This window comes from Mobula birostris, chromosome 3 (assembly GCF_030028105.1).
Source record: "Mobula birostris isolate sMobBir1 chromosome 3, sMobBir1.hap1, whole genome shotgun sequence".
Classification (NCBI taxonomy): Eukaryota; Metazoa; Chordata; class Chondrichthyes; order Myliobatiformes; family Myliobatidae; genus Mobula; species Mobula birostris.
Genome location: NC_092372.1, coordinates 157,728,224 through 157,756,134, shown reverse-complemented (window position 1 = coordinate 157,756,134; position 27,911 = coordinate 157,728,224). Strand labels below are relative to the sequence as shown.

The following is a 27,911-nucleotide window of genomic DNA, read 5'->3' as shown; positions in this document are numbered from 1 at the left end:
GCCTAAAACCTTGTACAGTACTGTAGTGTTGTAGTACTATATGTATTGTACATACTACTGCTGCAAAAAAACCCCATTATCGTTTGTGAGTGATGCTAAATCTGATATGGGTATCACGAGGTTAATTCCCGGGATGGCAGGACGGTCATATATTGAAAGATTGGAGCGACTGGGCTTGTATACACTGGAATTTAGAAGGATAAGAGGGGATCTGATTGAAACATATAAGATTATTAAGGGATTGGACATGCTGGAGGCAGGAAACATGTTTCCGATGTTGGGGGAGTCCAGAACCAGAGGCCACAATTTGAGAATAAGGGGTAGTCCATTTAGAACGGAGTTGAGGAAAAACTTTTTCACCCAGAGAGTTGTGGATCTGTGGAATGCTCTGCCTCAGAAGGCAGTGGAGGCCAATTCTCTGGATGCTTTCAAGAAAGAGTTAGGTAGAGCTCTTAATGATAGCGGAGTCAAGGGATATGGGGAGAAGGCAGGAACAGGGTACTGATTGTGGATGATCAGCCATGATCACAGTGAATGGCAATGCTGGCTTGAAGGGCCGAATGACCTGCTCCTGCACCTATTGTCTATTGTCTATTATGGACTGAGAATGGGAAGAAGGTAAAAAAGAAGGAAATCATGGCTGGGAGAAGGGAGGGAGCAGGAAGCACCAGAAAGACACTCTGTAATGATCAGTAAGTCAACTGTTTGGAATTGAATAACCTTGCCTGGTGTCTCAGAGCTACATGTGTCTGCATCTGTGCCACACCCCGCCCCGGTACTCCTTCTCTGCTACCTTACCCATAACCCTTCCATGGTGCTCCACCCTTGCCATTCCCAACATCCTTTGCTCCTGACAGATTTACAAACTTGTTCTATGCTCCACATCGATAAATACTGTACTGTGTGTGTGTATATATATATCTAGGGTGCCTAAGACTTTAGCACAGTACTCTATCTGTCGCATTTCAAACTTAATAGCTAAGACAATTTGAATATAAAAAATGAAAGTGGGATTATAATTGTTTCCCACAATCAGTGCAGATCTTCCATGTTCTGATGATTTGTGGAACATATTTATAGATCTTGTGTCAATGTATGCTATACCGTAGCAGTCTTTAAGGATCTGAGAATTAATTGTTTTCTTATCTGATCTCACAATCCATAAGTAAGAGATTGGTACGTGAGATAAGGTATTCAATTGATACATGGTCTTCTGCAATGCTTCTTGCATGCTGTGGTGCAGGAAAGCACCTTCTAGAGCCAGTAAGTTATACCATCATATTGTAACTTGGTTCATCAAAATTGTCAGTGCACAGTTTCACTGCCATTCACCAGCTGACTTTCCACAGCCTTCTTGATTTGCAGCCAGTTGGGAACTATTGTTCCTCAGATTCCCTGGCTCCTTTCGCATGTTACCCATACACATGTCAAATTCAGGGCAGCCTTTTACACCTCAGTTACGGGAAAGCATTTTAGAAACAATACACTTGGAGAAATTTGAGTGATATGGGAGAGTCAACATGGAAATCCTTAATTAACCTGACATCTTTTTAAATGATGTAATAGGGAAGGCATTAAGGAATGCAATTGATATTGTTTGTACGAATTTTCAGGTGTTTGTTAAAGTTCCACACAAAAGGCTGTATGGAATTTTATCAAATACCTATACTTTGTGAGACCCATCTAATTAAAAGGTTAGCAAGAATGTAAATAGAAAATTAGCTTAAAGGTATAAAGTGAGCGGTGATAAATGGTTGGTTATCAGATTGTTGTTTTCTTCAGAGATAAGATGTTTATAAAAAATATATTTTAAAGACCTGGACATTTGTGTTGAGAGCAAAATTTGCAGATGTAAGAAAGGTTTGAAGTATGCTGAACAGTGAGGAGAGTGTTTAATAAAGTGGTAGAGAACACAGGTTAGCAAAGTATACAGACTGTGTGGCAAGTGTAATGGGGAGAAGTGTAAAGGGTTGTACTTCTGCATAAAAAATAAGATGACACAATGTATGTGGAAGAACTCAGGGTTCTGAGTGCACAAAAATAATGGTATGTTGGGAGAAAGTGGATATGCTCAATATGTGGGAACCAGCAGATGCACCACAGCTGGAACATTGCATCCACTGTCAATCACCATATTTTCAGATGTAAAGCTCTGAAATAAGGTTCCAGCTTGAACAATGCTAGAGTGGAGAAAAAGGAGTTATTCTTCTCGGAGGAAAGGAGATTTGATATGAGTGAACAAAATCATAAGGGGAGAAAAGAACAAATGTTAATGGATGGTTTAAGAGTTGGTGGCACAGACTTAAAATTCGGGATAACTGATAAACGTGGGATGTGAGGAATATACTTTTCCAGGCAGAGTTATTACAACCTGGAACTCATTGCTGCTAGGAGTGATTAAAAAACTTAATGAGGACTTTTAAAAATAATTTAAATGGTTACTTGAGAGGGAACATTTTTTCAGGAAAGAATGGGGTTGTGCTACTGAGAGTCAGAATGTATTTGATGGCTGGATGGCTTCCTGTATTCTGTAACAATTTTTTTAGTTCTGTATTTCTATACATTACATGAACGCAACAGAATGTGTTGAAATTAGCTCTTCTCATGTATTGTGCACATTAATTTTGTCCATATTTTTAATATTGCTCTATAAACATGAGGCATGGAGTCAAGGAGGGGTCTGTTTGGAGCAACTCTTCCAACTCTTCTCAAATTAAGTTAATATGTTTATAGTTTAGTTTCGGTTTACTTTGAATATCATGAAAATAGTTCACTGCAGGGAGGTATCTGAGAGAATATTTTAAAAAGTATAGTGTAGAATTTTGGTAAGTATTCTTATTGAAGCGGCATTATTTTCAGTAAGGTGACATCTTAAAATTCAGTGCTTTGACTGGTATTTGCTGCTATTATAGATCTGATGAAATGTTTTGCAATGAGATTAGATAACATGGAATTCAGTGTTAATTATATAACTTTAAAACATCTGTACAATTAACACCACTTTTTATGTATTCTTGTAATTATCAAGATTAAAGGAGTGAACTACTAGGACTCTATTCTTTGGAAAGCTCAACATTTGCAGATACAGCACTCTGTTCTTTGCTCTTCACAGGAACATTGCATTTTCATGTTGGAAGTGTTTCTTGCCATTAATTAACACAAGTAAATGCTGACTGGTTTATTCACGATTATTAAACTGCACCCCTCTCACTCAGATGTAGAAATCTTCTTGCAGTAAAGTATTATACATTTAATAACTACATTTAAGGTTTTGTGAATTGGATGACATACCTCTTTCAATTACATCACTGCGAATTGTTCATACTTCTGCTATTGTTTATGACCTAATTAATTATTGTTTGATTCTCCTGTGGCACGTTCTATCATTCCTTCTCCACAAAACAATAACCATATTTGTTGGCTTCATTTTCTGCTGTTGTCACTCTGTTTTACCTAAAAGCAGCAATACACAGATCATCTTCTGTCAAGCACAGTCCTTTTGGGATGATTCTTAATGCAGGTCAGATAGCAAAAAGCACTACAGACATCAATGGATCTGGGGTTGAGAGGGTGAATAGCTTTAAGTTCCTCAGCTTAAACATCATCAAGGATCTCACGTGGTCTGTACATATACACCTCAGACGGTTGAACAAGTTTGGTATGGCCCCACAAAGTCTAAGAACTTTCTATAGGGGCACAATTGAGAGCATTCTGACTGGCTGCATCACTGCCTGGTATGGAAACTGTACTTCCCTTAATCGCAGAACTCTGCAGAGAGTGTTGCAGACAGCCCAGAGCATCTGTAGATGTGAACTTCTCACTATTCAGGACATTTACAAAGACGGGGCCCAAAGGATCACGGGGAATCTGAGTCACCCTAAACACAAACTTTTCCAGCTGCTACCATCCGGGAAACGGTACTGCAGCATAAAAGCCAGAACCAACAGTCTCTGGGACAGCTTCTTCCACAACGCCATCAGACTGCTTAATTCATGCTGACAAAACTGTATTTCTGTGTGTAACCCTTGGTTCGGCTAGCAGCTTAATCTAGGGGATGATAGCCCCCAGCCTGGCCAAACTTAAGAAATCTCGTTTGGGTGGATGCTGTGCGACGTGTCGCCGTTACAAATTAGTACCACAGAAATAACAAACAGTACACAATATGTGATTAAATGATTGAGCTTTATAATTCTTAATTTGACTGTATGGTTAGTAAAGAAACAAAGAAAAGAAAAGGGCCTATTCTCATGAAACAGTCTAATGTGCAAATATTGGAGCTCATAGTGTCGTCCATTTGTTCCCGTCATCCTCCTGTGAGCGTAGCCAATCTGCGGACCCTCGCTGCAAGTCCACTCCGTCCGGCAGTCTACCAACTCTCTCCAGTCGTGTCCTCTCTCTTCATCTCTCCCCAACAAAGAACCATGAAGTCCCTGCTCCCAGACACACAAGAAAAAACAACATCCTGCTCATTGGCTAACATGCTCTATATCATTAGTCATAACCCAAACATTGCTGCTACAGAGAAACCATTACCTTAGTCTTAGCAGTGAAAAATTACAGAGAGGCCATTACATTAGCAGTGAACCTTACAGTATGTTACATGTTATATTGACTATCCTGTTTGTACATAATATTTATTATAAATTACTATAATTGCACATTGCACATTTGAATGGAGACGTAACGTAAAGATGTTTACACCTCATGTATATGAAGGATGTAAGTAATAAAGTCAATTCAATACAACAAGCCCACTTCTCCGAATAATGGAGTCGACGCCTAATCACATCTTAAATATTATAAGCAGAAATGATTCTCAAATAAATTAATCATATTTGTGCACACAGCACTTTACACAGTATTACCATAACTATTAAAATGTATATTAACTACAAGTATTGAAACAGATGTCAAGTTTTAACATCAGGATTTTAAAAAATTGTAACCACAAGCTTTTCTTGGAGGCCTTTGCCTTAATGATCTCCTATTCCCTATAGGACCTGAATTTTCCACATTCAAAATTCTTATGTTGGGCCCTAATAGTTTTCCTCAGCTGTGAGGTACTTCATATTGTTAGCCTAATTTATTTAGTTCCATGACATTTAAGGCAGCACCTAACCAACTAAACAAGTATATACCTGCTTTATATAGTCCATATTAAAATATGTTTGCTTATGTTCTGAATTGAGAATGTCTTGTATCTCCTCCTCACAGTTTAATACAATTTATCCTGTTAATTAATATGTTTGATGTAAATCTCACATGTATAACAGATCATAGAAGTCAAAGTAAACTCCTTTTACAAATGTGTTTAAACAAATATTATTACCTCAAAGCACATTTTATTTCCTGGAATGTGCTAACTGTTTATCCTGAATTGTTCAGACATTTTTTGCTGTTTGCAAACATATTTGATGTATTATGGCAATTCCAAAATTCTTTGAATTATTGCAAATGCAGCTTCAATAAAAAAGATGCAGATATCTGTACTTATTCTAATATGTCAGGAAGAAGGTTCCAAGTAGTGTGTATAGTGTATCTGTTTATTATTACAATGTCAAGTTTGCATCATGACAGTGTTACCTCAGCATTCTTGTAATATTCACAGATTACATTCTGCATTGTTGAGCACTTGGAAATTGTAATTTCTGTCTTGATTCATAAGTCAGCATCTTCAAGTTGCAACATTTTTGTCATGTTGTAAATGAGTCCAAAAATATGACATCTGCATTCATCAGACTTTGCTTTCAATCAGGCTAGTTTGCAAAAATCTCTGCCAGCTACCATCAGCACTAGAGGACTCAACACACTTGACCACTGCTGCACCACCATCAAGAATGCCTACCATTACATCCCTGGACCACATTTTGTGAAATCTTACCATCTGGCTATCCTCCTCCTATCTGAACATAGGAAGAGACAAAAGAGAAAGGCACCAGAGGTGGTCACAGGAAGCAGTGGAGGATTGCTTCGAATGGGTGGATTGGCCATGAGAACCTAAATGACTACACCTTGCTTGTCATGTACGTTATAAAGGCACCCTTGGATCATTCAGAATCTTCTCCAACCAGAAGCCCTGGATGCAGCATGAGATTTGAAACCTTCAAGGGCTAGATTGCTCACATTCAGAACTGGTGATCCAGTAAAGTACAAGAGCTTCAGATATGACCTCTGAAAAGCCATTTTACATGTAAAGTGGCAATTCTGGACTAAAATTGAATCATAGGAGGATACTCAACAAAAATGGCAGGGATTAAATACCAATACCTCCTACATAGGAAAAAACAAACAACATAAATACCAAACAACAGGAATTCTGCAGATGCTGGAAATTCAAGCAACACACATCAAAGTTGCTGGTGAACGCAGCAGGCCAGGCAGCATCTCTAGGAAGAGGTGCAGTCGACGTTTCAGGCCGAGACCCTTCGTCAGGACTAACTGAAGGAAGAGTGAGTAAGGGATTTGAAATTTGGAGGGGGAGGGGGAGATCCAAAATGATAGGGGAAGACAGGAGAGGGAGGGATGGAGCCAAGAGCTGGACAGGTGATTGGCAAAAGGGATACGAGAGGATCATGGGACAGGAGGTCCGGGAAGAAAGACAAGGAGGGGGAGGGGGGAAACCAGAGGATGGGCAAGGGGTATATTCAGAGGGACAGAGGGAGAAAAAGGAGAGTGAGAGAAAGAATGTGTGTATAAAAATAAGTAACAGATGGGGTACGAGGGGGAGGTGGGGCATTAGCGGAAGTTAGAGAAGTTGATGTTCATGCCATCAGGTTGGAGGCTACCCAGACGGAATATAAGGTGTTGTTCCTCCAACCTGAGTGTGGCTTCATCTTTACAGTAGAGAAGGCCGTGGATAGACATGTCAGAATGGGAACGTGATGTGGAATTAAAATGTGTGGCCACTGGGAGATCCTGCTTTCTCTGGCAGACAGAGCGTAGGTGTTCAGCAAAGCAGTCTCCCAGTCTGCGTCGGGTCTTGCCAATATATAAAAGGTCACATCGGGAGCACCGGACGCAGTATATCACCCCAGCCGACTCACAGGTGAAGTGCTGCCTCACCTGGAAGGACTGTTTGGGGCCCTGAATGGTGGTAAGGGAGGAAGTGTAAGGGCATGTATAGCACTTGTTCCGCTTACACGGATAAGTGCCAGGAGGGAGATCAGTGGGGAGGGATGGGGGGGACGAATGGACAAGGGAGTTGCGTAGGAAGCGATCTCTGCGGAAAGCAGAGAGAGGGGGGAGGGAAAGATGTGCTTAATGGTGGGATCCCGTTGGAGGTGGCGGAAGTTACGGAGAATATTATGTTAGACCTGGAGGCTGGTGGGGTGGTAGGTGAGGCCCCACCTCCCCCTCGTACCCCATCTGTTACTTATTTTTATACACACATTCTTTCTCTCACTCTCCTTTTTCTCCCTCTGTCCCTCTGAATATACCCCTTGCCCATCCTCTGGTTTCCACCCCCCCCCATCTTTCTTCCCAGACCTCCTGTCCCATGATCCTCTCGTATCCCTTTTGCCTATCACCTGTCCAGCTCTTGGCTCCATCCCTCCCCTTCCTGTCTTCTCCTATCATTTTGGATCTCCCCCTTCCCCTCCAACTTTCAAATCCCTTACTCACTCTTCCTTCAGTTAGTCCTGACGAAGGGTCTCGGCCAGAAACGTCAACTGCACCTCTTCCTAGAGATGCTGCCTGGCCTGCTGCGTTCACCGACAACTTTGATGTGTGTTGCTTGAATTTCTAGCATCTGCAGAATTTCTGTTGTTCAATGCCTCTTATGCTTGCTATGACCAAAAGAACATGGGGGCAGCTTCACGAACTACTTGTTATGGTCCAGTCCATAAAGTCCGCATTCCGGTTCACGGTCCGGTCCAGGGACTTATGACTCCGGGTCTTTCCGCTGTCCCTTGTTTGGTTGAGTTAATCATAGGCACCTGATTCCCATCTTGGGGCTTGGAATATAAGTGGCCTTGGGGTCGAGTGTGAGCTGCTGGTTTGTCTTGTCAGTCCTCCTTGGAGCAACCTGCTGATGGAAGGCTAGTGAAACCATTCGTGATCTCTAGACCTGGTTGGAGGACCACCGCTTCATGGGGCCTTGTTGTTTCTCATCAGAGCAGTCATCGTGGTATGGACTTGGCTGTTTCTGTAGCCAGCCAAGGTTGCTAGCTGCCCTGAGACTCAGAGCCACCCCGGAATGAGCTCCTTTCCTGTCCTTGCCTCCGTTGGGTAAGCCAGGCCGATTGCTGTTACCCTGCGGTTGGTTCTGTCCCTTCCTGTCCCTTGCCTCAGTTGGGTAAGCAGGCTGTTTGCCGTTACCCTGTGGTTGGGTCCGTTTTTCCCTGTCCTTGCCTCCGTGGGGTGAAGTTCTGTGTCCTGCTCAGGAGAAGCTCCAACAACCCAAGCCTCGAAGATCCCAAGCCAAGCTCCAAGAACCCAAGCCTCAAGGCCCCAGCCTGCAGCCAAGCTCAGGCCTCTAGACCCCAGCCATGTCCTGTCCTGAACTCATGTCATGTCCTTGCCTTGTTCTGGGGTCCGAGCCTGAGGCAAGATCCAGGTTCCGGGTCCTTGTCCAGTCTCGGGCTCGGAGTCGAAGCCTTGTCTCCTAGTCCATTGTTTCTAGCCCTGGTCCTGCTTTCCTTAGCCCAAGTCTGCGTTCTTGTCCCTGCTCCTTGCCTGTATCCTGTCATGTCGCTACTCTAGTCAAGTCCTGTTCCTTGTACTTCAGTGTCTGTGTCTCGCATTTGGGTCCATTCCCAGCACCCCATTGTGGCACGACTACAGCTTCCAATGACTCAGTGATCTCAGTCTCTGATGCTGACATGAGAGCATCCTTCAGAGGGTGAATCCACAGAAAGCATATGCCCCAGACAACGTTGTTAGCCGAGTACTGACGACCTGTGCTAAGCACAAGCTGGAATGTTTATGGATATCTTCAACCTTTTGCTTCGGTAGTCTGAGATTCCCACCTGTTTCAAGCAGGCATCAATCATACCAGCACCCGAAAAGCGTAAGGTCACCTTCTCCACTGATTAGCACCCTGCAGCACTTACATCCACTCTGATGAAGTGATTCAAGAGATTGGTTATAGAGTTTATCATCTCCTTCCTGAGGAGTGACTTGGATATGTTCCAATATGCCTACCATCATAACAGGTCAACAGCAGATGCCATTTCATTGGCTCTTCACTCAGTTCTAGACCACCTGGATAATGAAAATGCATATGTCTGGGTGCTCATCATCGGCTACAGCTCAGCATTCAACAGTGATTTCCTCACTGGAGACTCCAGTCAGTACAATTAACAAAAACTTCTTCTCTACACTCACCATCAGCACAGGGGCATCACAAGACTGTGTGTTTAGCCCCTGATTTAATCACTGTCAGAAGTAAGTTTTTCACACAGTGGTGGGTGTGTGGAATTCTCTGCCAGCAACAGTAGTAGAGGGGGATATAAAAGGGTCTTTTAAGAGACTTTTAGATAGGTACATGGAGCTTGGAAAAATAGAGGGCTATGCAGTAGGGAATTCTAGGCAGTTGGCACAACATTGTGGGCCGAAGGGCCTATAATGTGCTGCAGATTTCTATGCTCTGTGTCTGTGATTGTGTGGCTAAATACAGCTCCATTGCAGTATTTGTTTGCTCATGACACCACTGTTGTTGGTTGAATCAAAGGTGGTGATGATTCAGCATATGGGAGGGGGATTGAAAATCTGGTTGAGTGGTGCCACAACAACAACCTCTCACTCAATATCAGCAAAACCAAGAGTTGATTATCAATAGAGGAAGAAGCTGGACATGATTGACTCCTCATTAGGGGATCGGATGTGGAGAGGGTCAGTAGCTTTAAAGGTCTTGGCATTGACATACTGCATCAGAGGCTCTGTCCTGGGACCAGTGTGTGAGTGCCATCATAAAGAAAACATGACAGTGCCCCAACTTTCTTAGCAGTTTATGGAGATGCAGCACATCACAAAAAACTTTGATAAGCTTCTATAGATGCACAGTGGACAATATCCTAACTGGTTACATCATGGCCTGGTATGGAAACACCAATGCCCAGAACAGAAAAGACTACATAAAGTGGTGGATACAGTCCAGTCCATCATAGGCAAAGTCCTCCACACTATTCAGTACTTTTATATGGAGCACTGCCACAAGAAAGCAGCATCCATCATTAAGATCCCATTATCCAGGCCATGCCCTGTTCTCACTACTAAATGGGTTACATGGCTGAGTACTGATCTGTGCTGATCAACTGGCTGTAGTGTTCACTGATATCATTCACTGCTCACTTTAGCAGTCTGAGGTAGCCACATGCCTCAATGACTATCATCCAGTAGCACTTATATCCATTGTCATGAAGTGTTTTGAGATTATGGTTATGAAACATATCAACTCCTGCCTGAGGAACAAGTTTCATTTTGCCTACGGTCATAACAGGTCAACAGGAGATGCCATTTCATTAGCTCGTCAATCAGCTCTGCAATATCTAGACAGTGAAGGTGCATGTATCTGAATGTTCTTCATTGACTACAACTTGCATTCAATATTATCATTCTCTCAAAACTAATCAATAAACTCCAAGACCTCGGGCTCAGTACCTCCTTATGCAACCGGATCCTGGATTTCCTCACTTGTAGACCACAATCAGTTCAGATTGGCAACATTTCCTCCACAGTCACCATCACCATAGAGGCATTCACAAGGTTGTGTGCATAGCACCCAGCTCTACTTGCTTTATACTTAAAACTGTAAGGCTAATGACAGCTCCAATGCTATATTTAAGATTTGCTGACAACAACACTGTTGTTGGCTGAGTCAAAGGTGGTGATGAATCAGCATACCACAGGGAGATGGAAAATCTGGCCGAGCAGCGCCACAGCAACTTCTCACTCAATGTCAGCAAGACCAAGGAGCTGATTATTAACTACAGAGGTCCACAACCTTCGGACTCACTTTCAAGGAGTCTTCATTTCATATTCTTGATTTTTTTTCCCCTTTTTGTATTTGCACTTTGGTTGTGGACTCTCACTCACGGGGATATGCCCTCTTCTCACTATCACCATCAGGGAGGAGCTGCAGGAGCCTGAAGACCCTCACCCACCGGGACATAACCTCTTCTCATTATTACCATCAGGAGCCCGAAGACCCTCACTAAATATTTTAGGAACAGCTTCTTCCCCTTTGCCATCAGATTTCTGAACAGTCTATGAACACTGCCTCACTATTCTTCTCTTACACGATTTATCTATTATTGTAAATGATAGTGATTTGTTACACCTGCACTGTACTGCTGCACAAAACAACAAATTTCATGACTAATGTGAAAGACAATACAAATAATGAGCTGGTCTCTCCACAGGTATAGAAAGCGAGGAGATGGTGATCACCAGGAAGTGCAGGCACGTTGAATAATACTGAGGGTGTGGCCTTCAAGGGGAAAACAGCAAAAACATCATCCACTTTATGGCACCACAATTGGCTTTGTTGTAGAGAAAGGAAGGAATAAGCTTGCAAAAGTGCTAATTTTAGGTATTCTGTCATAAAGGGAACAGGTAGGCATTCCTGTAGCTCCAGGGTGGCGAATTGCCTTCCTGGTAGAATGGTCAAGGATGTCTCACAGTGGCTGCAGGACATTCTAAGGGGGAGAGTGAACAGCCAGCAGTCTGATGCATGTTGTTACAGTCCACAAGCTAGTGAGTGTAGGACTTGAAGGGCCATTCACATGAATGCTAACTGAAGGAAGAGTTCATGAGAGAAGGTTTTAGATCAACGAGCTAAAACCTGCAGGGAAAGGTGGAACTAGTCCAAGACAATGAGACTATACTTAGACTGGCTTGGTGCTTAGACAAGATATTTGGATGGAGAGGTACAGTCACCTGGAGGAGAAATAGTTGACAAGGCTAATAAGCAGACAAAGGTAAGTTCACATCAGGAGAATTCAAAGCTAAGTTGAATCCATTTTAATGTAAAGGATCCAGCCAGTAATGTAGATAAACTCAAAACTGTAATTTAGGTGAGGAAATATATTTGCTGCCATCATTACATCTTGGCTGAAGGAGGGACAGGACTAGTGATGCAATATTCCACGGTTTGAAATATTCAGGTGAGGCAAGAGGAGTAAAAGAGGTGGTGGTATTACACTCTTAGTGGATTGCTGCATTACTTCTCTGTTAAGCAAGGATATTGTAGAAAGCACCTCAAACAAGGCCATATAGATAAAGATCAGGAATGAAAAGGGGGAAAGAAGAAATAGCAAGAGTTAAGGACCAACCTGTTCCTGAAAGACTAAAAGCCATGGGTAACACGTTCCATTATTCAGGGTTGGATAAAGAGAGTAAAGGAAACATTTGGCAGGTATAGGGAAGGAAAGACGAGCAAAGTCTATCAGGAGTAAAAATTCTGTAGAGGGATGCTTAAAACATGTTAGTAAGGAAGGGGAGTCATTAAATTTCATGAGCGGATGTGATTAAACTTAATCTGAAGGCATCCTATGGGTACTTTATGATAAATGAACAATAGGGAAAGAAGAGCCCTCACTAAGGAGACACAGGGTGATGGTCGAGCATTGTTTTAGTAATAGTACATGTTATTAATGGTGCTCCTCAATGATCTGAGATCTTTGCTCTTTGAAATGCAAATGAATATTTCAGATGTGTATGTAGGAGGCATGATCAATACGGAGAGATGACACAAAGTTATAAATAGTGTGAAGGGAATATTAGGCGAAAGAGTGATAATGTTTTAGTGAAAGGGCTGATGTTACAAATGGAGTTCAATCAAGATAAAACCAGATAGTGCATTGTGGGAATACTAACAACATCTGTATCTATACCATGAATGGCAGGCTCTTAGGGAACTCTGATGAACAGAAAGATCTTGGTGTACAAATCTAGAGATACTTGAAGGTAGCAGCACAAGTAGATAATATGCTTAGGAAAGCATATGGCATGCTGGCCTTCATTTACCATGCTACAGCCTTCTAACTTTGGTTGGACCTCAACTGGAGTACTGCATACAGTTATAGGTACCGTACTATAGGGTGATGGGGTGGAGATATGTCTGTACCAAAGGAAGTGTAAGGCACTCCTTCCCTCCGCTGGCCTGCAGGTCACCCTTAGGCAAGGTGTAGCACCTGCTTACAGGGTCACAATGGGAGTAGGTAGTAGGTGGTCGGATGAGCAGCTGGTGCATTTTACAAATCCTGGTTATGCGACCACTGACGCCAGGCAGATAATCTCTGAAGAGTATTACTAATGGCTGAGATCATCAGTCTTGTAAAGACACTGCCCTGACAAAGGCAATGGCAAACCACTTCTGTAAAAAAAATTGCCAAGAACAATCATGGTCATGGAAAGACCATGATTGCCTAAATCATACGACATGGCACATAACAAATGAACCAACTATAAGCAGGATGTGATACTGGTAGAGGAGTAGAAGAGATTCATCAGAATTGCCTGGGATAGAACTTTTCATTTATAAGGAGAAATTGGTGAAGCTATGTCTGCTTTCCTGGAGTGGAGGAGGTTAAGAGGGGAGATGATTAAGGTATGTATAAATTATGAGAGGAATTGGTAAGGTAGACTGCAGGAAACTTCTCCCCACATCATGGAACATGGAACATAGTACAGTACATCATAGCCACAATGAAGAGCCAGACTGATTAAATTAGTAATCAAATGGCTAACTAAATTAATTTCTTCTGCCTACATGATGTTCATATCCTTCCATTTCCCTCACATTCATGTGCCTATCTAAATGTCTCTTAAAAGTCTCTAATGTATCTGCCTCTACCACTACCCCAGGCAGCGTCTGCCAGGCACCCACCACTCTCTGTCTAAAAACCTTACACTTCACATCTCCTTTGAAATTATACCCTCTCACCTTAAATACATGCTCTCTGGTATTAGACATTTCAACCTTTGGAAAAAGATATTGTCTGTCTACTCTATCTATGTCTCTCATAATTTTATAAACCTCTATCAGATCCCCCTCAGCCCTCACCACTCCAGAGAAAACAACACAAGTTTGTCTAACCTCTGTTTATAGCACATATCTCTAATCCAGACAACATCCTGGTAACCCTGTTCTGCACCTCTCCAAAGACTCAAAATCATTCCTATAATGGGTCGACCAGAACTGTATGCAGTACTCCAGCTGCGGCCTAACTGGAGTTTTATAAAGATGCGATTAACATCCTCACATTTGAACTCAGTGCCTCGACTAATAAAGGCAAGCATGCCATGTGCCTTCTTAAACACCCTACCAATCTCTGTAGCCACTTTCAGGGAGCTGTGAACCTAGACCCCAAGAGCTCTCTGCTCATCAACACTGTTCAGGATCTTGCCCTTAACAGTGTACTGTCTCTTTGAATTTCACAAACCAAGGTGCAACACCTCACATTTATCTGGGTTATAGTCCATCTACTATCTCTCCATCCATATCTGCAACTAATCTATATCCCACAGTGTTCTTTGCTATTTATCTATGTCTTTCACAACACCATTAATCTTTGTATCATCTGCAAACTTACTAACATACACATCTACGTTTACATCTGGGTCATTTATATTCCTGACAAACAGCAGAAGTCCCAGTACAGATTCCTGCGGAACACTCCTAATCACAGACCACCAGCTAGATTAAGTCCCTTCCACCACTACCCTCTGTCTTCTATGGGCAAGCTAGTTCTGAATCCAAATGGTCAATTCACCATGGGTCCCATGCATCTTCATCTTCTGGATGAGCCTCCCATGAAGGACCTTGTCAAGCACCTTACTAAAACCCATGTAAACAACATCCACAGCTCTGCCTTCATCAGTCAATCTCATAACCTAATCAAAAAACTCAATCAGGTTAGTAAGATACAAAGCCGTGCTGGCTCTCCTTAATTAAGCCATGGTTTTTCAAATGCCCATAAGTCCTATCCCTAAGAACTCTCTGCAATAACTTCCCTATCCTGACATGAGACTCACTGGTGCATAGTTTCCAGATTCATCCTTGGTTCCTTTCTTGAATAATGGAACAACTTTAGCTCCTTGTCAGTCCTCTGGGACCTTGCCTGTGGCTGAGAACATGAAGGTATAGGCCAAGGCCCCAGCAATCTCTTCTCTAGCTTCTCTCAATAACCTGGCATATATTCTCTCAGGTCCTGGGACTTAGATAACGATTCTCTTTAAAAGACCTAGCAAATCTATAGAAAAGTAACTGTAAACAGGATCAATAGACAACAAACTATGCAAATGCAAATATAAATAAATAGCAATAAATAATGAGCCTGAAATAACAAGATAAAGAGTCCTTAAAGTGAGACTATCGATTGTGGGAACACCAGAATGACCAGAACACCAGTAGAATGAGAGTAGTTATCATTTTTTGTTCAAGAGCCTGATGGTTGAGGAGTAGTAACTGCTTTCGAACCTAGTGATGCAAGTCCTGAGGCACTTGTGCCTTCTACCTGACAGCTGCAGTGAGAAAAGAGCATGGCCTGGGTGATGAGGATCTTTGATGGTGGATACTTCTTTTCTATGGCAATGTTTCATGCAGATGTGCTCAATAGTTGGGAGGGTTTCACCCATGATGTACTGGGCCAAATCCACGACATTTTGTAGAATTTTCTGGTCAAAGGCATTGGTGTTCCCATACCAAGCTGTAATGCAGCCAGTCAGCACACCTTCCACCACACATCTATAGAAGCATGCCAAGGTGTTTAATGACATGCTGAATCTCTGCAGACTCCTGAGGAAGTAGAGGTGCTGTTGTGCTTTCTTTGCAATTAAGTTTATATGATGGGTCCAGGTTATATTTATATGACAGGTCCTCTGAGATATTGACACCCAGAAATTTAAAGTTATTGACCCTCTCCACTCTGATCATCCAATGGACCTCTGGTTTACTTCTCCTAAAATCAGCATTCAGTTCCTTGGTCTTATTGACTTTGAGTGAGAGGTTGTTATTATTACACCACTCAGCCAAATTTTTAATCTCCCTCCTGTATGCTGATTCATCTCCACCTTTGATACAGTCCACAACAGTGGTGTCAAGAGCAAAATCGTATATGGTGTTGGAGCTGTACTTCGCCACACAGTCATAGGTGTAAAGTGAGTAGAGCAGGGGTTAAGCATACATCCCTGTAGAGCTCCTGTGCTGATGGAAATTGTGGAGCAAATATTTTTGCCAATCCAAACTGAATGGGGTCTCCAAGTGAGGAAATCCAGGATCCAATTGCACAAGAGATATTGAAGCCTAGGTCTTAGAGTTTACTGATTAGGTTTGAGGCGATGATGCCATTAATTCCTGAGCTGTAATCAATAAAGAGCATCCTGATGCATGCATCTTTGCTGTTCAGATGCTCCAGGGTTGTGTGAAGAGGCAATGAGATGGCATCTGCTCTAGACCTGTTGCTTCGGTAGGTAAATTGGAGCGGATCCAAGTGACCACTCAAACAAGAGCTGATATACTTCAACACCAGCCCCTCAAAACACTTCATCACTGTGGATGTAAGTGGCACTGGGCGGAAGTCATTGAGACAGGTTACCACGCTTGACCCTTAATACTCCAAGCGTTAAAATACCGACACTTCGAACTATCCACTTTATCTATTATTTTGCTCCTGTCTGTTTTTACTGGCACTGACATCTATCTTCTTCTCCATCCCTCCACCTTCTAACCTCATGCTCTGGTTCTCATCCCCCTGCCAAACTACTTTAAACCCTCCTGCGTAGCACTAACAAAACCTCCCGGCCAGGATATTGGTTTCCCTCCAGTTTAGGTGCATTCCTTCACCCTTGTACGGGTACTTCTGCCCCAGGAAAGATTCCAGTGATCCAAGAAACTGAAACCTTACCCCCTCTACCAGTTTCTCAGCCACTCATTCATCTGTACTATCACCTTGACTAGCAAGTGACACTAGGAGTAATCCAGAGTAACCCTACCTTGGAGATACTACTCTGCAGCCTCTTTCCTATCTCCCTCTCCTCAATGTGCAGAACTTCCTACCCATCTACCTGTGTGTACCAGGAGCTCTGGCTGCTCACCCGCCCCCGAGAAAATATCCTGCAGGCCATTCAGACATTCTGGAGCCTGGCACCTGGGAGGCAATGTACCATCCTGCCATCTCTTTCCAGGCCACTGAGTCTCCTGTCCATCCCCATGACTATCGAGTCTCCTATAACTAATCGCTCTGCCTGATGAGCCTCAGAGCTGGCCACTGTGCCACGAGCCTGGCTGTTGCTGTTGTGCCCTGTTAGGACATTCCCCCCCCCCCCCCACAGCAGTATCCAAAGGAGTATACTCGCTGCTGAAGGGAATGGCCGCAGGAAAACCCTGCACTAACCACTTACTCTCCTTCTCCTGGTGGTCACTCATCTACTATCTGAAGCCTGTGCTCTGGGTGTGACCACTTCAGTAAACATTTCATTCTCTTGCCTGTTCTCTTGTCCTTACCCGATTAGCCTGTACCCTTAAACTTTGTTCATCTGAAATATTTATCTACCAGTCGTGTTTGGGTTGGCACTGATAACTTTACTATCACTCTCAAGTATCACTAATTGACTGCATTGTTTTACTAGTAAGCTGTTCATATCAATATTATTCATATTACATTGTTATCCACAATCTACTATCAGCTATACAAGATTGTTTGGGTTATTATGCTGGCATTAGTAATGTTTGTATTTATTCTTTGTATTTGAGATTTATAACATTTCTCATAAATTAAATAAAATCTAAATTAATTATATGATTATTCTATGAATTAAATAATTAGACAGTTTAGATTATTTCATTTAATCTAAATTACCAATACAGATATGCTGTGAAAGTAAATATGTACACAAAATTGCATTTAATGTGGTCCTCTTTAAGAATATATCTGTCTTTGCACCATATAAATTTACATCAACACTCACAACATGCTGGAGGAACTCAGCAGGTCGGGCAGCATCCATGGAAACGATGAGTCGATGTTTCGGGCCGGAACCCTTCATCAGGACTGTAGGGAGAAGGGGCAGAGGCCCTATAAAGAAGGTGGGGGGAGGGTGGGAAGGAGAAGGCTGGTAGGTATCAGGTGAAAAACCAGTTAGGGGAAAGATAAAGGGGTGGGGGAGGGGAAGCAGGGAGGTGATAGGCAGGAAAGGTGAAGAAGGAATAGGGGAAAACTTAATGGGTAGTAGAAGGAGGCGGAACTATGAGGGAAGTGATAGGCAGCTGGGGGAGGGGGCAGAGTGAGATAGGGATAGGGGAAGGGAGGGGGAGGGAATTACTGGAAGTTCTATGTTCATACCAAGGGACTGGAGACGACCTAGACAGTATATGAGGTGTTGCTCCTCCAACCTGAGTTTAGCCTCATCATGGCAGTAGAGGAGGCCATGTATGGACATATCTGAATGGGAATGGGAAGCAGAGTTGAAGTGGGTGGCTACCAGGAGATCCTGTCTGTTGTGGCGGATGGAGCGGAGGTGATCGACGAAGCGGTCCCCCAATCTGCGTCGGGTTTCACCGATGTAGAGGAGGCCACACCGGGAGCACCGAATGCAATAGATGACCCCAACAGACTCACAAGTGAAGTGTTGCCTCACCTGGAAGGACTGTTTGGGGCTCTGAATGGTGGCAAGAGCGGAGGTGTAGGGACAGGTGTAGCACTTACACTTACAGGGATAAGTGCTGGGTGGGAGATCTGTGGGGAGGGTCGTGTGGATAAGGGAGTCGCGGAGGGATCAATCCCTGTAGAAAGCGGAGAGGGAAAGATGTGCTTAGTGGTGGGGTCCTGTTGAATGTTGCGTAAGTTGCAGAGGATGTGCTGTATCCATAGGCTGGTGGGGTGGTAGGTCAGGACAAGGGGAACTCTGTCCCTGTTGTGGTGGAGGGAGGATGGGGTGAGGGCCGAAGTGCGGGAAATGGAGGAGATGCGGGTGAGGGCATCATTGATGATGGTAGAAGGGAAACCACGATCCTTAAAGAAAGAGGACATTTGAGATGTCCTGTAATGGAAAACTTCATCCTGGGAGCAGATGCAGTGGAGATGGAGGAACTGGGAATAGGGAATGGCATTTTTGCATGTGGCGGGATGGGAAGAGGTATAGTCGAGGTAGTTATGAGAGTCAGTGGGCTTGTAGAAGATATCAGTGGACAGTCTGTCTCCAGAGATAGAGATCGAGAAAGGGAAGGTGTGCAAGATGGACCAAGTGAATTTGCTAAACTCATTACTCCCACACCCTGCACCACTCGGTTTTACCTCCTCCCCAAGATACACAAGCCTGACTGTCCCGGTAAACCCATAGTTTCTGCCTGCTCAACCGGAGGAGGGTAGTGGTGGTGGGGAATTGGTGAGGTCTATTATCCAGAAAGTAGCGGAGGGCTTTGAGGCCTTCTTGATGGGGAATGCAGGTGTATAAGGATTGGACATCTGCCTACACATTGGTCCATATCCCTGCATTCCTTGCATGAGCATATTCCTGTCCATATGCCTCTTAAATATTTTAAATGTATCCACTTCCACCAGTGCTCTTTCACTTCTCTCTATCCTTTTTGAAACATTGAAACACCAGAATGCTGAGCTGCCAGTCCTTCGCTTTTTCAGCCAACTCTTTGGAATGGCCACTGCATCATAGTTCTATGCAATAATCTGGGCTCTACCCTTTTGAACTGATCCAATAGTATACTTTAAACATGAGATTCTAGAGATAATGGAAACCTAGAGCAACACACTCTGAGTGCTGGAGGAACTCAGCAGTTTAGACAGCATCAATGAAGGGGAACAAACTGTGAATATTTCAAGCTGAGACCCTTCATCAGAATACAGGTAGTAGATTAATAAGGAAAGCCTTGCCCTTTCCACCAGTAGGGTAAAAAAAAAGTGATTATACAGTATAGTGACTGTACACAATCTCTATAATAATATCTGAGGCATTAAACTTGTTTCTTTCTCTCAGATATCTTCATCTTACTGGTTCAAATTCTGATAGGGCTCCTGCGGGAGCTTGGTGTGCTGATGTTCAGTTTCTCTTTATGTTAGTTAGATCAAAAGTACTTAGGCCCAGTCCACCCCGATATTTAGGACCTAAAAAAATAAAGCTGAGAAAAGAATCCATCCATTTTCAAGAGGGAAAATTAAAATTAGATCTCCTTGGACTATGGATGGCTTGCCATTGGGTTTTTAGAAAAGTTATGAGTGCCATGCTCACCCTTGTGCTAAACCTAGGCTGAGAACTGGTTGGACGTAGAGACATAATCTTTTGTTATATATCTTTAGATTAATATTTTTTATTTTCCTGTTCTTCTCTAGTCAGTCTGTTACTCAAAAATGTTAGCATTGTTGTAATTGCCTTGATTAAAACCTATCAACCAGCAAAAAAATGAAACAATAAATGTGTATGAAAATGTGCAGATCAGGAGATTAGATATTTTAATAAATTAATTATTTTATCTTAATTATGGGTTTGAAAACATGTTTTGTGGAATATTAAGTTGCATCTGCGCTGAAAAATTTTATGAGATTCTCATGTACTGTATTTTGTCTCTTAAACGATGATTGCCTATTCCAAACTCTCACATACAACACTTCTAATTCTTCAAAAGGGAAAATTAGAAACTAACATTTTTCCTAAATATTCAATTTTATTTCTTCATGTATTGATATATTTCAATTTAAGTAAATCCAAGAATATGCTATAAAAATTGCTCAATGTGTCAGCAGCAAAAACTATTAACAAATATAATGTTATTGTATAGATCATAACATACATTGTGATCATATATCTTTAGAATTTGATTTTTTAACATTCAAAGTATTAATATATTTTGATATGTAGTTCCCTAATTTAAATTATGACTTCCCTTTCTTTATGTTCCTCACTTCATTCCCTATTAGTGGAGGTGGGCTCAGAACAAGGTGGTGGAGTTGGTGATATTATTATGGAAGCAGAATCTAGAGATGGAGAACAGACGACATCCATTAAAACTAATAACAATCTTCAGCAAAGGTGCTCAAATTACACTCTGCCATCAGAAGATGAACTGTTGAACTCTGATGATGCTAGGACTGTAATCTCCCAGTCTGCTATGTTCTCCAAACACGCTGGCAGCCTCAGTTTGAGAAACAAAACTGAAAAAGATGAAATTCTAGGAGCCCCAGATAATATATATGGTACAAAAGAAAATTCAGCATGGAACGATGATCAGGCGTCCTCAAATGATAAAGGAACTCATTTTGGAGACAAAGACGTCAGGTATGAGTTTTATTGTCTTAATGTGGAAATTTTATAGAAATTTGCTGAAGCTGACATTCATCCATCTAAGGTAAAGTAACAACATGTACAAATGTTTACCAAGAAAACAAACTATTTGAGCAATCTATGCTCACATATGCCTTAATCTATTTGATAATAAATTATTACCTATTTTACATTTTAGGCTTTTTATTTCCCAGGTTTGATGATTTATTACTATCAAGTTAGAGTTCTATGTTTATTTCTATTTAAAACTAAGATTTTTAAACAAGTGTTTTGGATTATATTGATGACCAGGGTGAGCCAAGGCCATCAGTTTCCCATGCAGTTCCTTTTAATAGGGTGAATATATTAGTCTTGTGGAATACAAATGTAGAATGTCACTGCCAACAGCAGATCAAGGCACATTTTTCGTGGCAATTTTGGACATTCCTGAGTAAACTCTTCCATACAGCATGGGATTTTGATTGGAAATCAAAAACTGCAGATGCTGGAAGTCTGAAATAAAAATAGGAAGTGCTGCAAACAGTTAACAGGTCAGACAGCATTTGTAAAAATTGAGTCAAAAATTTAGATTGAAGCCCCTTCATCAAAACGGTAAAGAAAAAAATCAAGTGAATTTGAAGTTGCAGACAGGCTGGAGATCAAAGGGAATATCTGATAGTGTGAGAGTACAAGCAACACACATCAAAGTTGCTGGTGAATGCAGCAGGCCAGGCAGCATCTATAGGAAGAGGTGCAGTCGACGTTTCAGGCCGAGGGTTAAGGGTCTCGGCCTGAAACGTCGACTGCACCTCTTCCTACAGATGCTGCCTGGCCTGCTGCGTTCACCAGCAACTTTGATGTGTGTTGCTTGAATTTCCAGCATCTGCAGAATTCCTGTTGTTTAGTGTGAGAGTACATGTTACATACATCTATTGACAAGAATGAGATAGCAAAATAGCACGCGGGTAAAACGTTTGTAAAATAATGAGCTTTCTTTAAAGAAGAAGTGATGGTTTAGATAATATTGAGGCACATTTGCTTGAGGAGAAAGAAAAAAACATATCCTGGCTGAAGACTGAGATGTGCAGGAGCTTTATGCCAATTACTAGTGCTGAGTTTAAATACCAAATTGGAAGCTGATTACAAAAGAATTAAAGGAGTGAAGAGGAGCAAAGATAGTGTATGACAAATGATTAACTATTAAAATAAACATGAATCCAAAGGTTTTCTGCAGGCATTTAAATAGTAAAACGGTACTGCATGAGGAATGGAACTATTGAAGACAGAAACAATGGGAACTTGCAAAGTTTGACGCTGAGGGGAGTGTTAATATACTCTGCATTGTTTTTACCAGGGAAGTAACAGTGAAGGAGCATATAGTTGAGACACTAGAAATGATAAAAAATGATGGCATTGAGGTTTTAGAAAGGCTCGTGAGTTGAGATGGAACGGGTTGCATTTGATAATTCTGAAGGAAATACAGGAGGAACTTAGGGGAAACAATGACTATTTTTTTCAATACTCTTTGGAAATTGGAATACTGCCATTAGATAGGAAAGTGGCAAACATTATCCTTTACTCAAAAAAATAAGCCCAGCATCTACTAGCACTGCACTTAGTCAGTTGAATCAATAATAGGAAAGATTTTATCAGTAACATTTGGGATAGGATTTCTCATCTGTTGGAGAATGGAGGTAAACCAGTGTGAATTAGTTGGTGACAAATGATTTGAACAAATTCAATGGAATTTATTGATGAGGTAATGGATAGAGTTGAGGCTAATGCAATTGATGGTGGTATATGTGAACCAAGAAAGCTTTTGATATGAAAATATGTATACTTTTGTTCTGTGGAAGTGAAAGATAGTAAAAATGATATTTCATGTTGAGATAAACTGGAAATCTTGTAGGTAAGAATAAAATGTGGGAGTCTTTCCACTCATGTACTGAACATAGGCATCCGATAAGTCTCGTGAGACTATGTATTTGCGCCTTGGAAGGTTTCCAGGGGGCAGGCCTGGGCAAGGTTGTATGAAAGACTGGCAGTTGCCCATGCTGCAAGTCTCCCCTCTCCACACCACCAGTGTTGTCCAAGGGAAGGGCACTAGGGCCGATCAGCTTGGCACTGGTGTCGTCGCAGAGCAATGTGTGGTAAGTGCCTTTCTCAAGGACACAACACGCTACCTCAGCTGAGGCTCGAACTAGGGACCTTCAGATCACTAGACCAACACCTTAACCAGATGGCCACGTGCCAACACATACAAATTACTTTAAGATGTGCAATTTAAGGAATGTGTATAAAGATACTCTGAATAAACACAAGAAATTCTGCAAATGCTGGAAATCCAGAGCAAACTTGGAATAAAGCCATATGAAGAGATAAGAAAGCCCTCTTGTAAAAATGAAACAGGTTCAGATAGTTACTGCAAATTTACTGGGTTCCAAGGAGAATTACCATCCAATTCACCATTGTGATATAAAGTTACAAAACTATTTCAGTCCTGTACCATTGGGGATCATGGCAAGCTCTAAGTCGGGAACTCTGCAGTCAGCTGTCAGGAAACATGATTGGTGAATGTAGATCATTCTTAAAAAAAAGTCTGAACAATGGTGCATTGTTGAATGCCATGCTATGAGATACATTTGTGAATATATTAACAGTTAAGCACAAACAGTACATCTCTGGTGCAGACTCAGAGCATATTTGGATGCTCAGACTAGATGTTAATCAGGCACTATGTTCATCAGCTGCAGCATAAATGGAAACCACAGAAAGCTGTGACCTCATAGCTTGGCATATATTCACTCCACTGTTCTTCAAACCAGTAAGTCAACCCAGTTTAATGAAGAGTTTAGAAGGAGCAGCGCCAGGCACACCAAAGAATGAGTTGCCAACCCAGTAAAGCAGCAGCATGGGACTACATACATGCTAACTAGCATGCAATGGACCATTTAGTGATCTTTTCATTATGAATCAGATCAAAACTTTGAAGCCCTTCCACATGGATTCATAAATGGACAATTAAACAACCAATGGTAGTAGGCGATTTCTTTAAAGATGCTGATGACAAGCATGCAAGTGCAACAAACAAAGCTGAGACATCCAGCCAGGAGTTCTAAATCAATAATCCCTCTTGGTCTCTTGAGATCCCTAACATTACAGAAGTCAGACTTCAGCCTATCTTTTTCCAATCTATTTGATATTAAGAAAAGGTAGAGAGGACAGGATATAGCAAAGGATACCATCCCAGCTGATCAGTAAAAAAACTGCCCTCCAGAACTAACCATACCCCTAATCAATCAGTTCAAATATAATAACAATATTGGCATCTGCCTAACGATCTGGAAAATTCCCTAGGCATTCCCTGTTCATAAAGAGCAGGATAAGTCCAGTCTAGTTAATTACCATTGCCGGTAAAGTAATAGAAGGTGTCAATGACAAACCTACTAAGCAGTACGTTCTCTCCAATACTCTTTTCGCTGATGCCCAGTTTGTGTTCTCCAGTATCACTCTCTTCAGAACTTATCACAAGCTTGGTCCAAGCCTGGGCCAAGGAGCTGAGTTCCAGAGCTGAAGGGTGACTGCATTGGATGTCAAGGCAGCATTTCACAAAGGGTGACATAAAGTTGTTCTGGTAAAAATGAAGACAATGTGCCTCACTTTGTAGAAATTACCACCTTGTTAGAGTCATATCTCAGTTGTGAGATATTGAGGAATGTGGTTGTTTATGATGGAGATAAATCATTCCTGTCTACGGACTTCATAGCAGGAGTTCCTCAGGGCAGCATCGGTGGCCTAACCACCTTCAACAGCTACGTCAAAGATATTTTTTTCAGCCATAAAGGTCAGATATGAGGATATTTAGTTATCGTTACATAGTATAGACCATAAGATCATAAGATATAGGAGCAGAAGTAGTCCATTCAGCCCATCGCATCTGCTCTGCCATTCAATCATAGCTGATCCAATTCTTCCAGTCATCCCCACTCCCCTGCCTTCTCCCCATACTCTTTTATGCCCTGGCTAATCAAGAAACCATCTATCTCTGTCTTAAATGCACCCAATGCCTTGGCCTCCACAACCACTCGTGACAACAAATTCCACAGATTTACCACCCTCTGACTAAAGTAATTTCTCCGCATCTCTGTTCTAAATGGACGTCCTTCAATCTTGAAGTCATGCCTCTTGTCCTAGACTCCCCAACCATGGGAAATAACTTTGCCTATCTAATCTGTTCAGGCCTTTTAACATTCGGAATGTTTCTATGAGATCCCCCTCATTCTCCTGAAGTCCAGGGAATACAGCCCAAGAGCTGCCAGACATTCCTCATACGGTAACTCTTTCATCCCTGGAATCACTCTCGTGAATCTTCTCTGAACCCTCTCCAATGTCAGTATATCCTTTCTAAAATAAGGAGCCCAAAACTGCACGCAATACTCCAAGAATATTCAATTCCATTTGCAAGACAAGAAAATTAGGTTGTGTGTGCTGGTAGGAAGGCAAGGCCAAAACGACACTCAAGCATGGACTGATGTAACAAGTAACAAGTTTGAGCCACAGAAATGTGAACGATCGTTTCCAATAAGAAAATTTTGATGACCCCCCCCCCCCATGATAATTAATGGCACATCACTGTTGACTAGATATTCAACTGAAAAGGTGAAAAAAATTGTGGAAAAAACAGGAGCCCTGGGCATCCTGTGATGAGTGACTTACCCCTGACATTGCGAGTTTTCTATCATCATGATGGGGAAAAAGCAGATAACAGCATGAGGGCCTGGGGCAAGTGCTTGTTCACCTACTGACCACAACTAAGTCTGTAAGGTTAGCTGATTGTTAGATCTGCAAGTTGCTGCCTTGTTTTCGCTGGTAGATTTCTTACTCCCGGAGGACACTTCTTACTACCAAATGGTTGATAAAATCTGACGCCTGCAAGCAAAATGACATATTGACATTACTAATTAACCTCCACAGGACATTGATTCCCTGCTCCCAAATGTGAAGTATACTAAATTACAGCAGATTGAGGACCATTTCTCATAACTTAATCCTCTCTCTTGCCCTTCCTGGGAGCTAAAAGTTTTTTTTTGCATAATTAGGTGAATATTTTTCATATTTTGTTCACTAGATTCAGACTTTTTAAGAGAGGAACTAATAAAACCAATCAAAATATATAGCTTATTTTCAATTCATGTTTGATAGGCAGTATGTTTGTGCGTGTTGTTGCCTTCGTAACTCAGAAAAAAACATCAAAAAACCCATGTTTTTCATTTCTAAACTCATAAATATTTAGCCAATTATACTATTTCACATATTTTAATGTTTTTATGTGCAGCATTTTAAGTAGTGATTGAATAACAAGGTAAGAACATGTATAGAGATAATTTATGCAGGAGGGAGCTATTTGGCCCACGTCTGTACCAGCTGAGAACTATTCAACATAATCTACATTCTAGCATTTGATTTGGAGTTCTGCAGATCACAGGTTGTCAAGGTCACACCAGGCAGTATATATAAGACTGCATACTCCTGTTTTCTGGGTTTGTTTATATAAGAGTTAAATGCAGCTGTGTCCATTGTTTATTGTACTTCCATCCAAACACGCCTGGCGTAGTAGATAAGGAAACTGGTACAACAGGTCCAGTTTCAAAACACTTATCGATCCTACTAAAAGTATCCTGTCGTATTCTCTTTGTAGCTGTAAGCTGAGAAGTATATACTGTATTCTGCTTCTCAAGACCTTTAGCTGTCTGCTCACGGATCAGGCTATCTTCTTCCTTGATGATCCTAGGCAGTGCCTTCAGAGGGAAACCTGGTTCCCTTCACGTCAGCAGGACCCTGTCCTAGCATAATTGGTTGACTATGCTCACAGAAAAACTTGGATAACCAGTGACAGCACAACTGCTCTGGCTCACTTCACCTGCACCACTACTGCCCTATTGTATCTGCTGCTCTACAGAGCGACCTCAATGTAGGTTGTGGTACCTCCCAGTTTTCACTCATTTCAATTCAACTTCCCATTCCTATTCCAGCATGTCTGTCCATGGCCTCTCTTACTCCCACTATGATGCTATACTCAGGTTGGAGGAGCAACACCTCATATTCTGTCTGGGTAGACGCCAACCTGATGTTATGAACATCAATTTCTCTAACTTCTGGTAGTCATATCCCCCACCCCTTCTCTCTTTTTCCATTCCCCATTCTGGTTAACCTCTCACCCCATCTCATCTGTCTATCACCTCTGTCTGCCTTCCTTCCTCCTTCCCTTTCTTCCATGGTCCACTGATCTCTCCTATTAGATTCCTTCCTCTTCAGCCCCTTACCACTTTCAGTTATTACCTCCCACCTTCTTACTTCATCCCCCTTCCCCACTCACCCATCTTCCCCCTCACCTGGTTTCACCTAGTGTCTACCAGTACCCCTTTCCCTCCCCTTTTCTTATTCATGCTTGTGCCCTCTTCCTTTCCTGTCCTGGTGAGTGGTCTCAGCCCAAAATGTTCACTGCTTACTCCTCTCTATTGATGCTGCCTGACTCACTGAGTTCCTCCAGCATTTTCAACGTTCGAAGTAAATTTATTCTCAAAGTACATGTATCTCACCATATACAACCCTGAAATTTGTTTTCTTTACTCAAGAAATCCAATAACCATAATAGAATCAATGAAAGACCACACCCAACAGGGTGGACAACCAGTGTG

The 27,911-nt window shown here is 42.0% G+C and overlaps 1 protein-coding gene and 1 long non-coding RNA gene across 9 annotated transcripts in view; one reads left to right on the top strand and one right to left on the bottom strand.

The window, feature by feature from the left end:
* Window positions 1-27,911, top strand: part of cobl (cordon-bleu WH2 repeat protein) — a 302,078-nt gene that overhangs the window by 231,646 nt on the left and 42,521 nt on the right. For all 8 annotated transcript variants that reach the window (XR_011885441.1, XR_011885442.1, XM_072253549.1 and 5 more), the window contains one exon: window positions 20,871-21,228. Coding sequence is in view for 6 of the 8 variants with exons in the window: in XM_072253549.1 (XP_072109650.1) it covers window positions 20,871-21,228 (358 nt within the window). In the remaining 2 variants the exon portion in view is untranslated. The remainder of the gene's footprint in view (window positions 1-20,870; window positions 21,229-27,911) is intronic.
* LOC140195371 (uncharacterized) overlaps window positions 4,186-27,911 on the bottom strand; it is a 92,265-nt gene continuing 68,539 nt past the window's right edge. The window contains exons 2-3 of the long non-coding RNA XR_011885444.1: window positions 25,930-26,142; window positions 4,186-4,430 (exon numbers count right to left, since the gene is read on the bottom strand). This is a non-coding gene — a long non-coding RNA (uncharacterized lncRNA). The remainder of the gene's footprint in view (window positions 4,431-25,929; window positions 26,143-27,911) is intronic.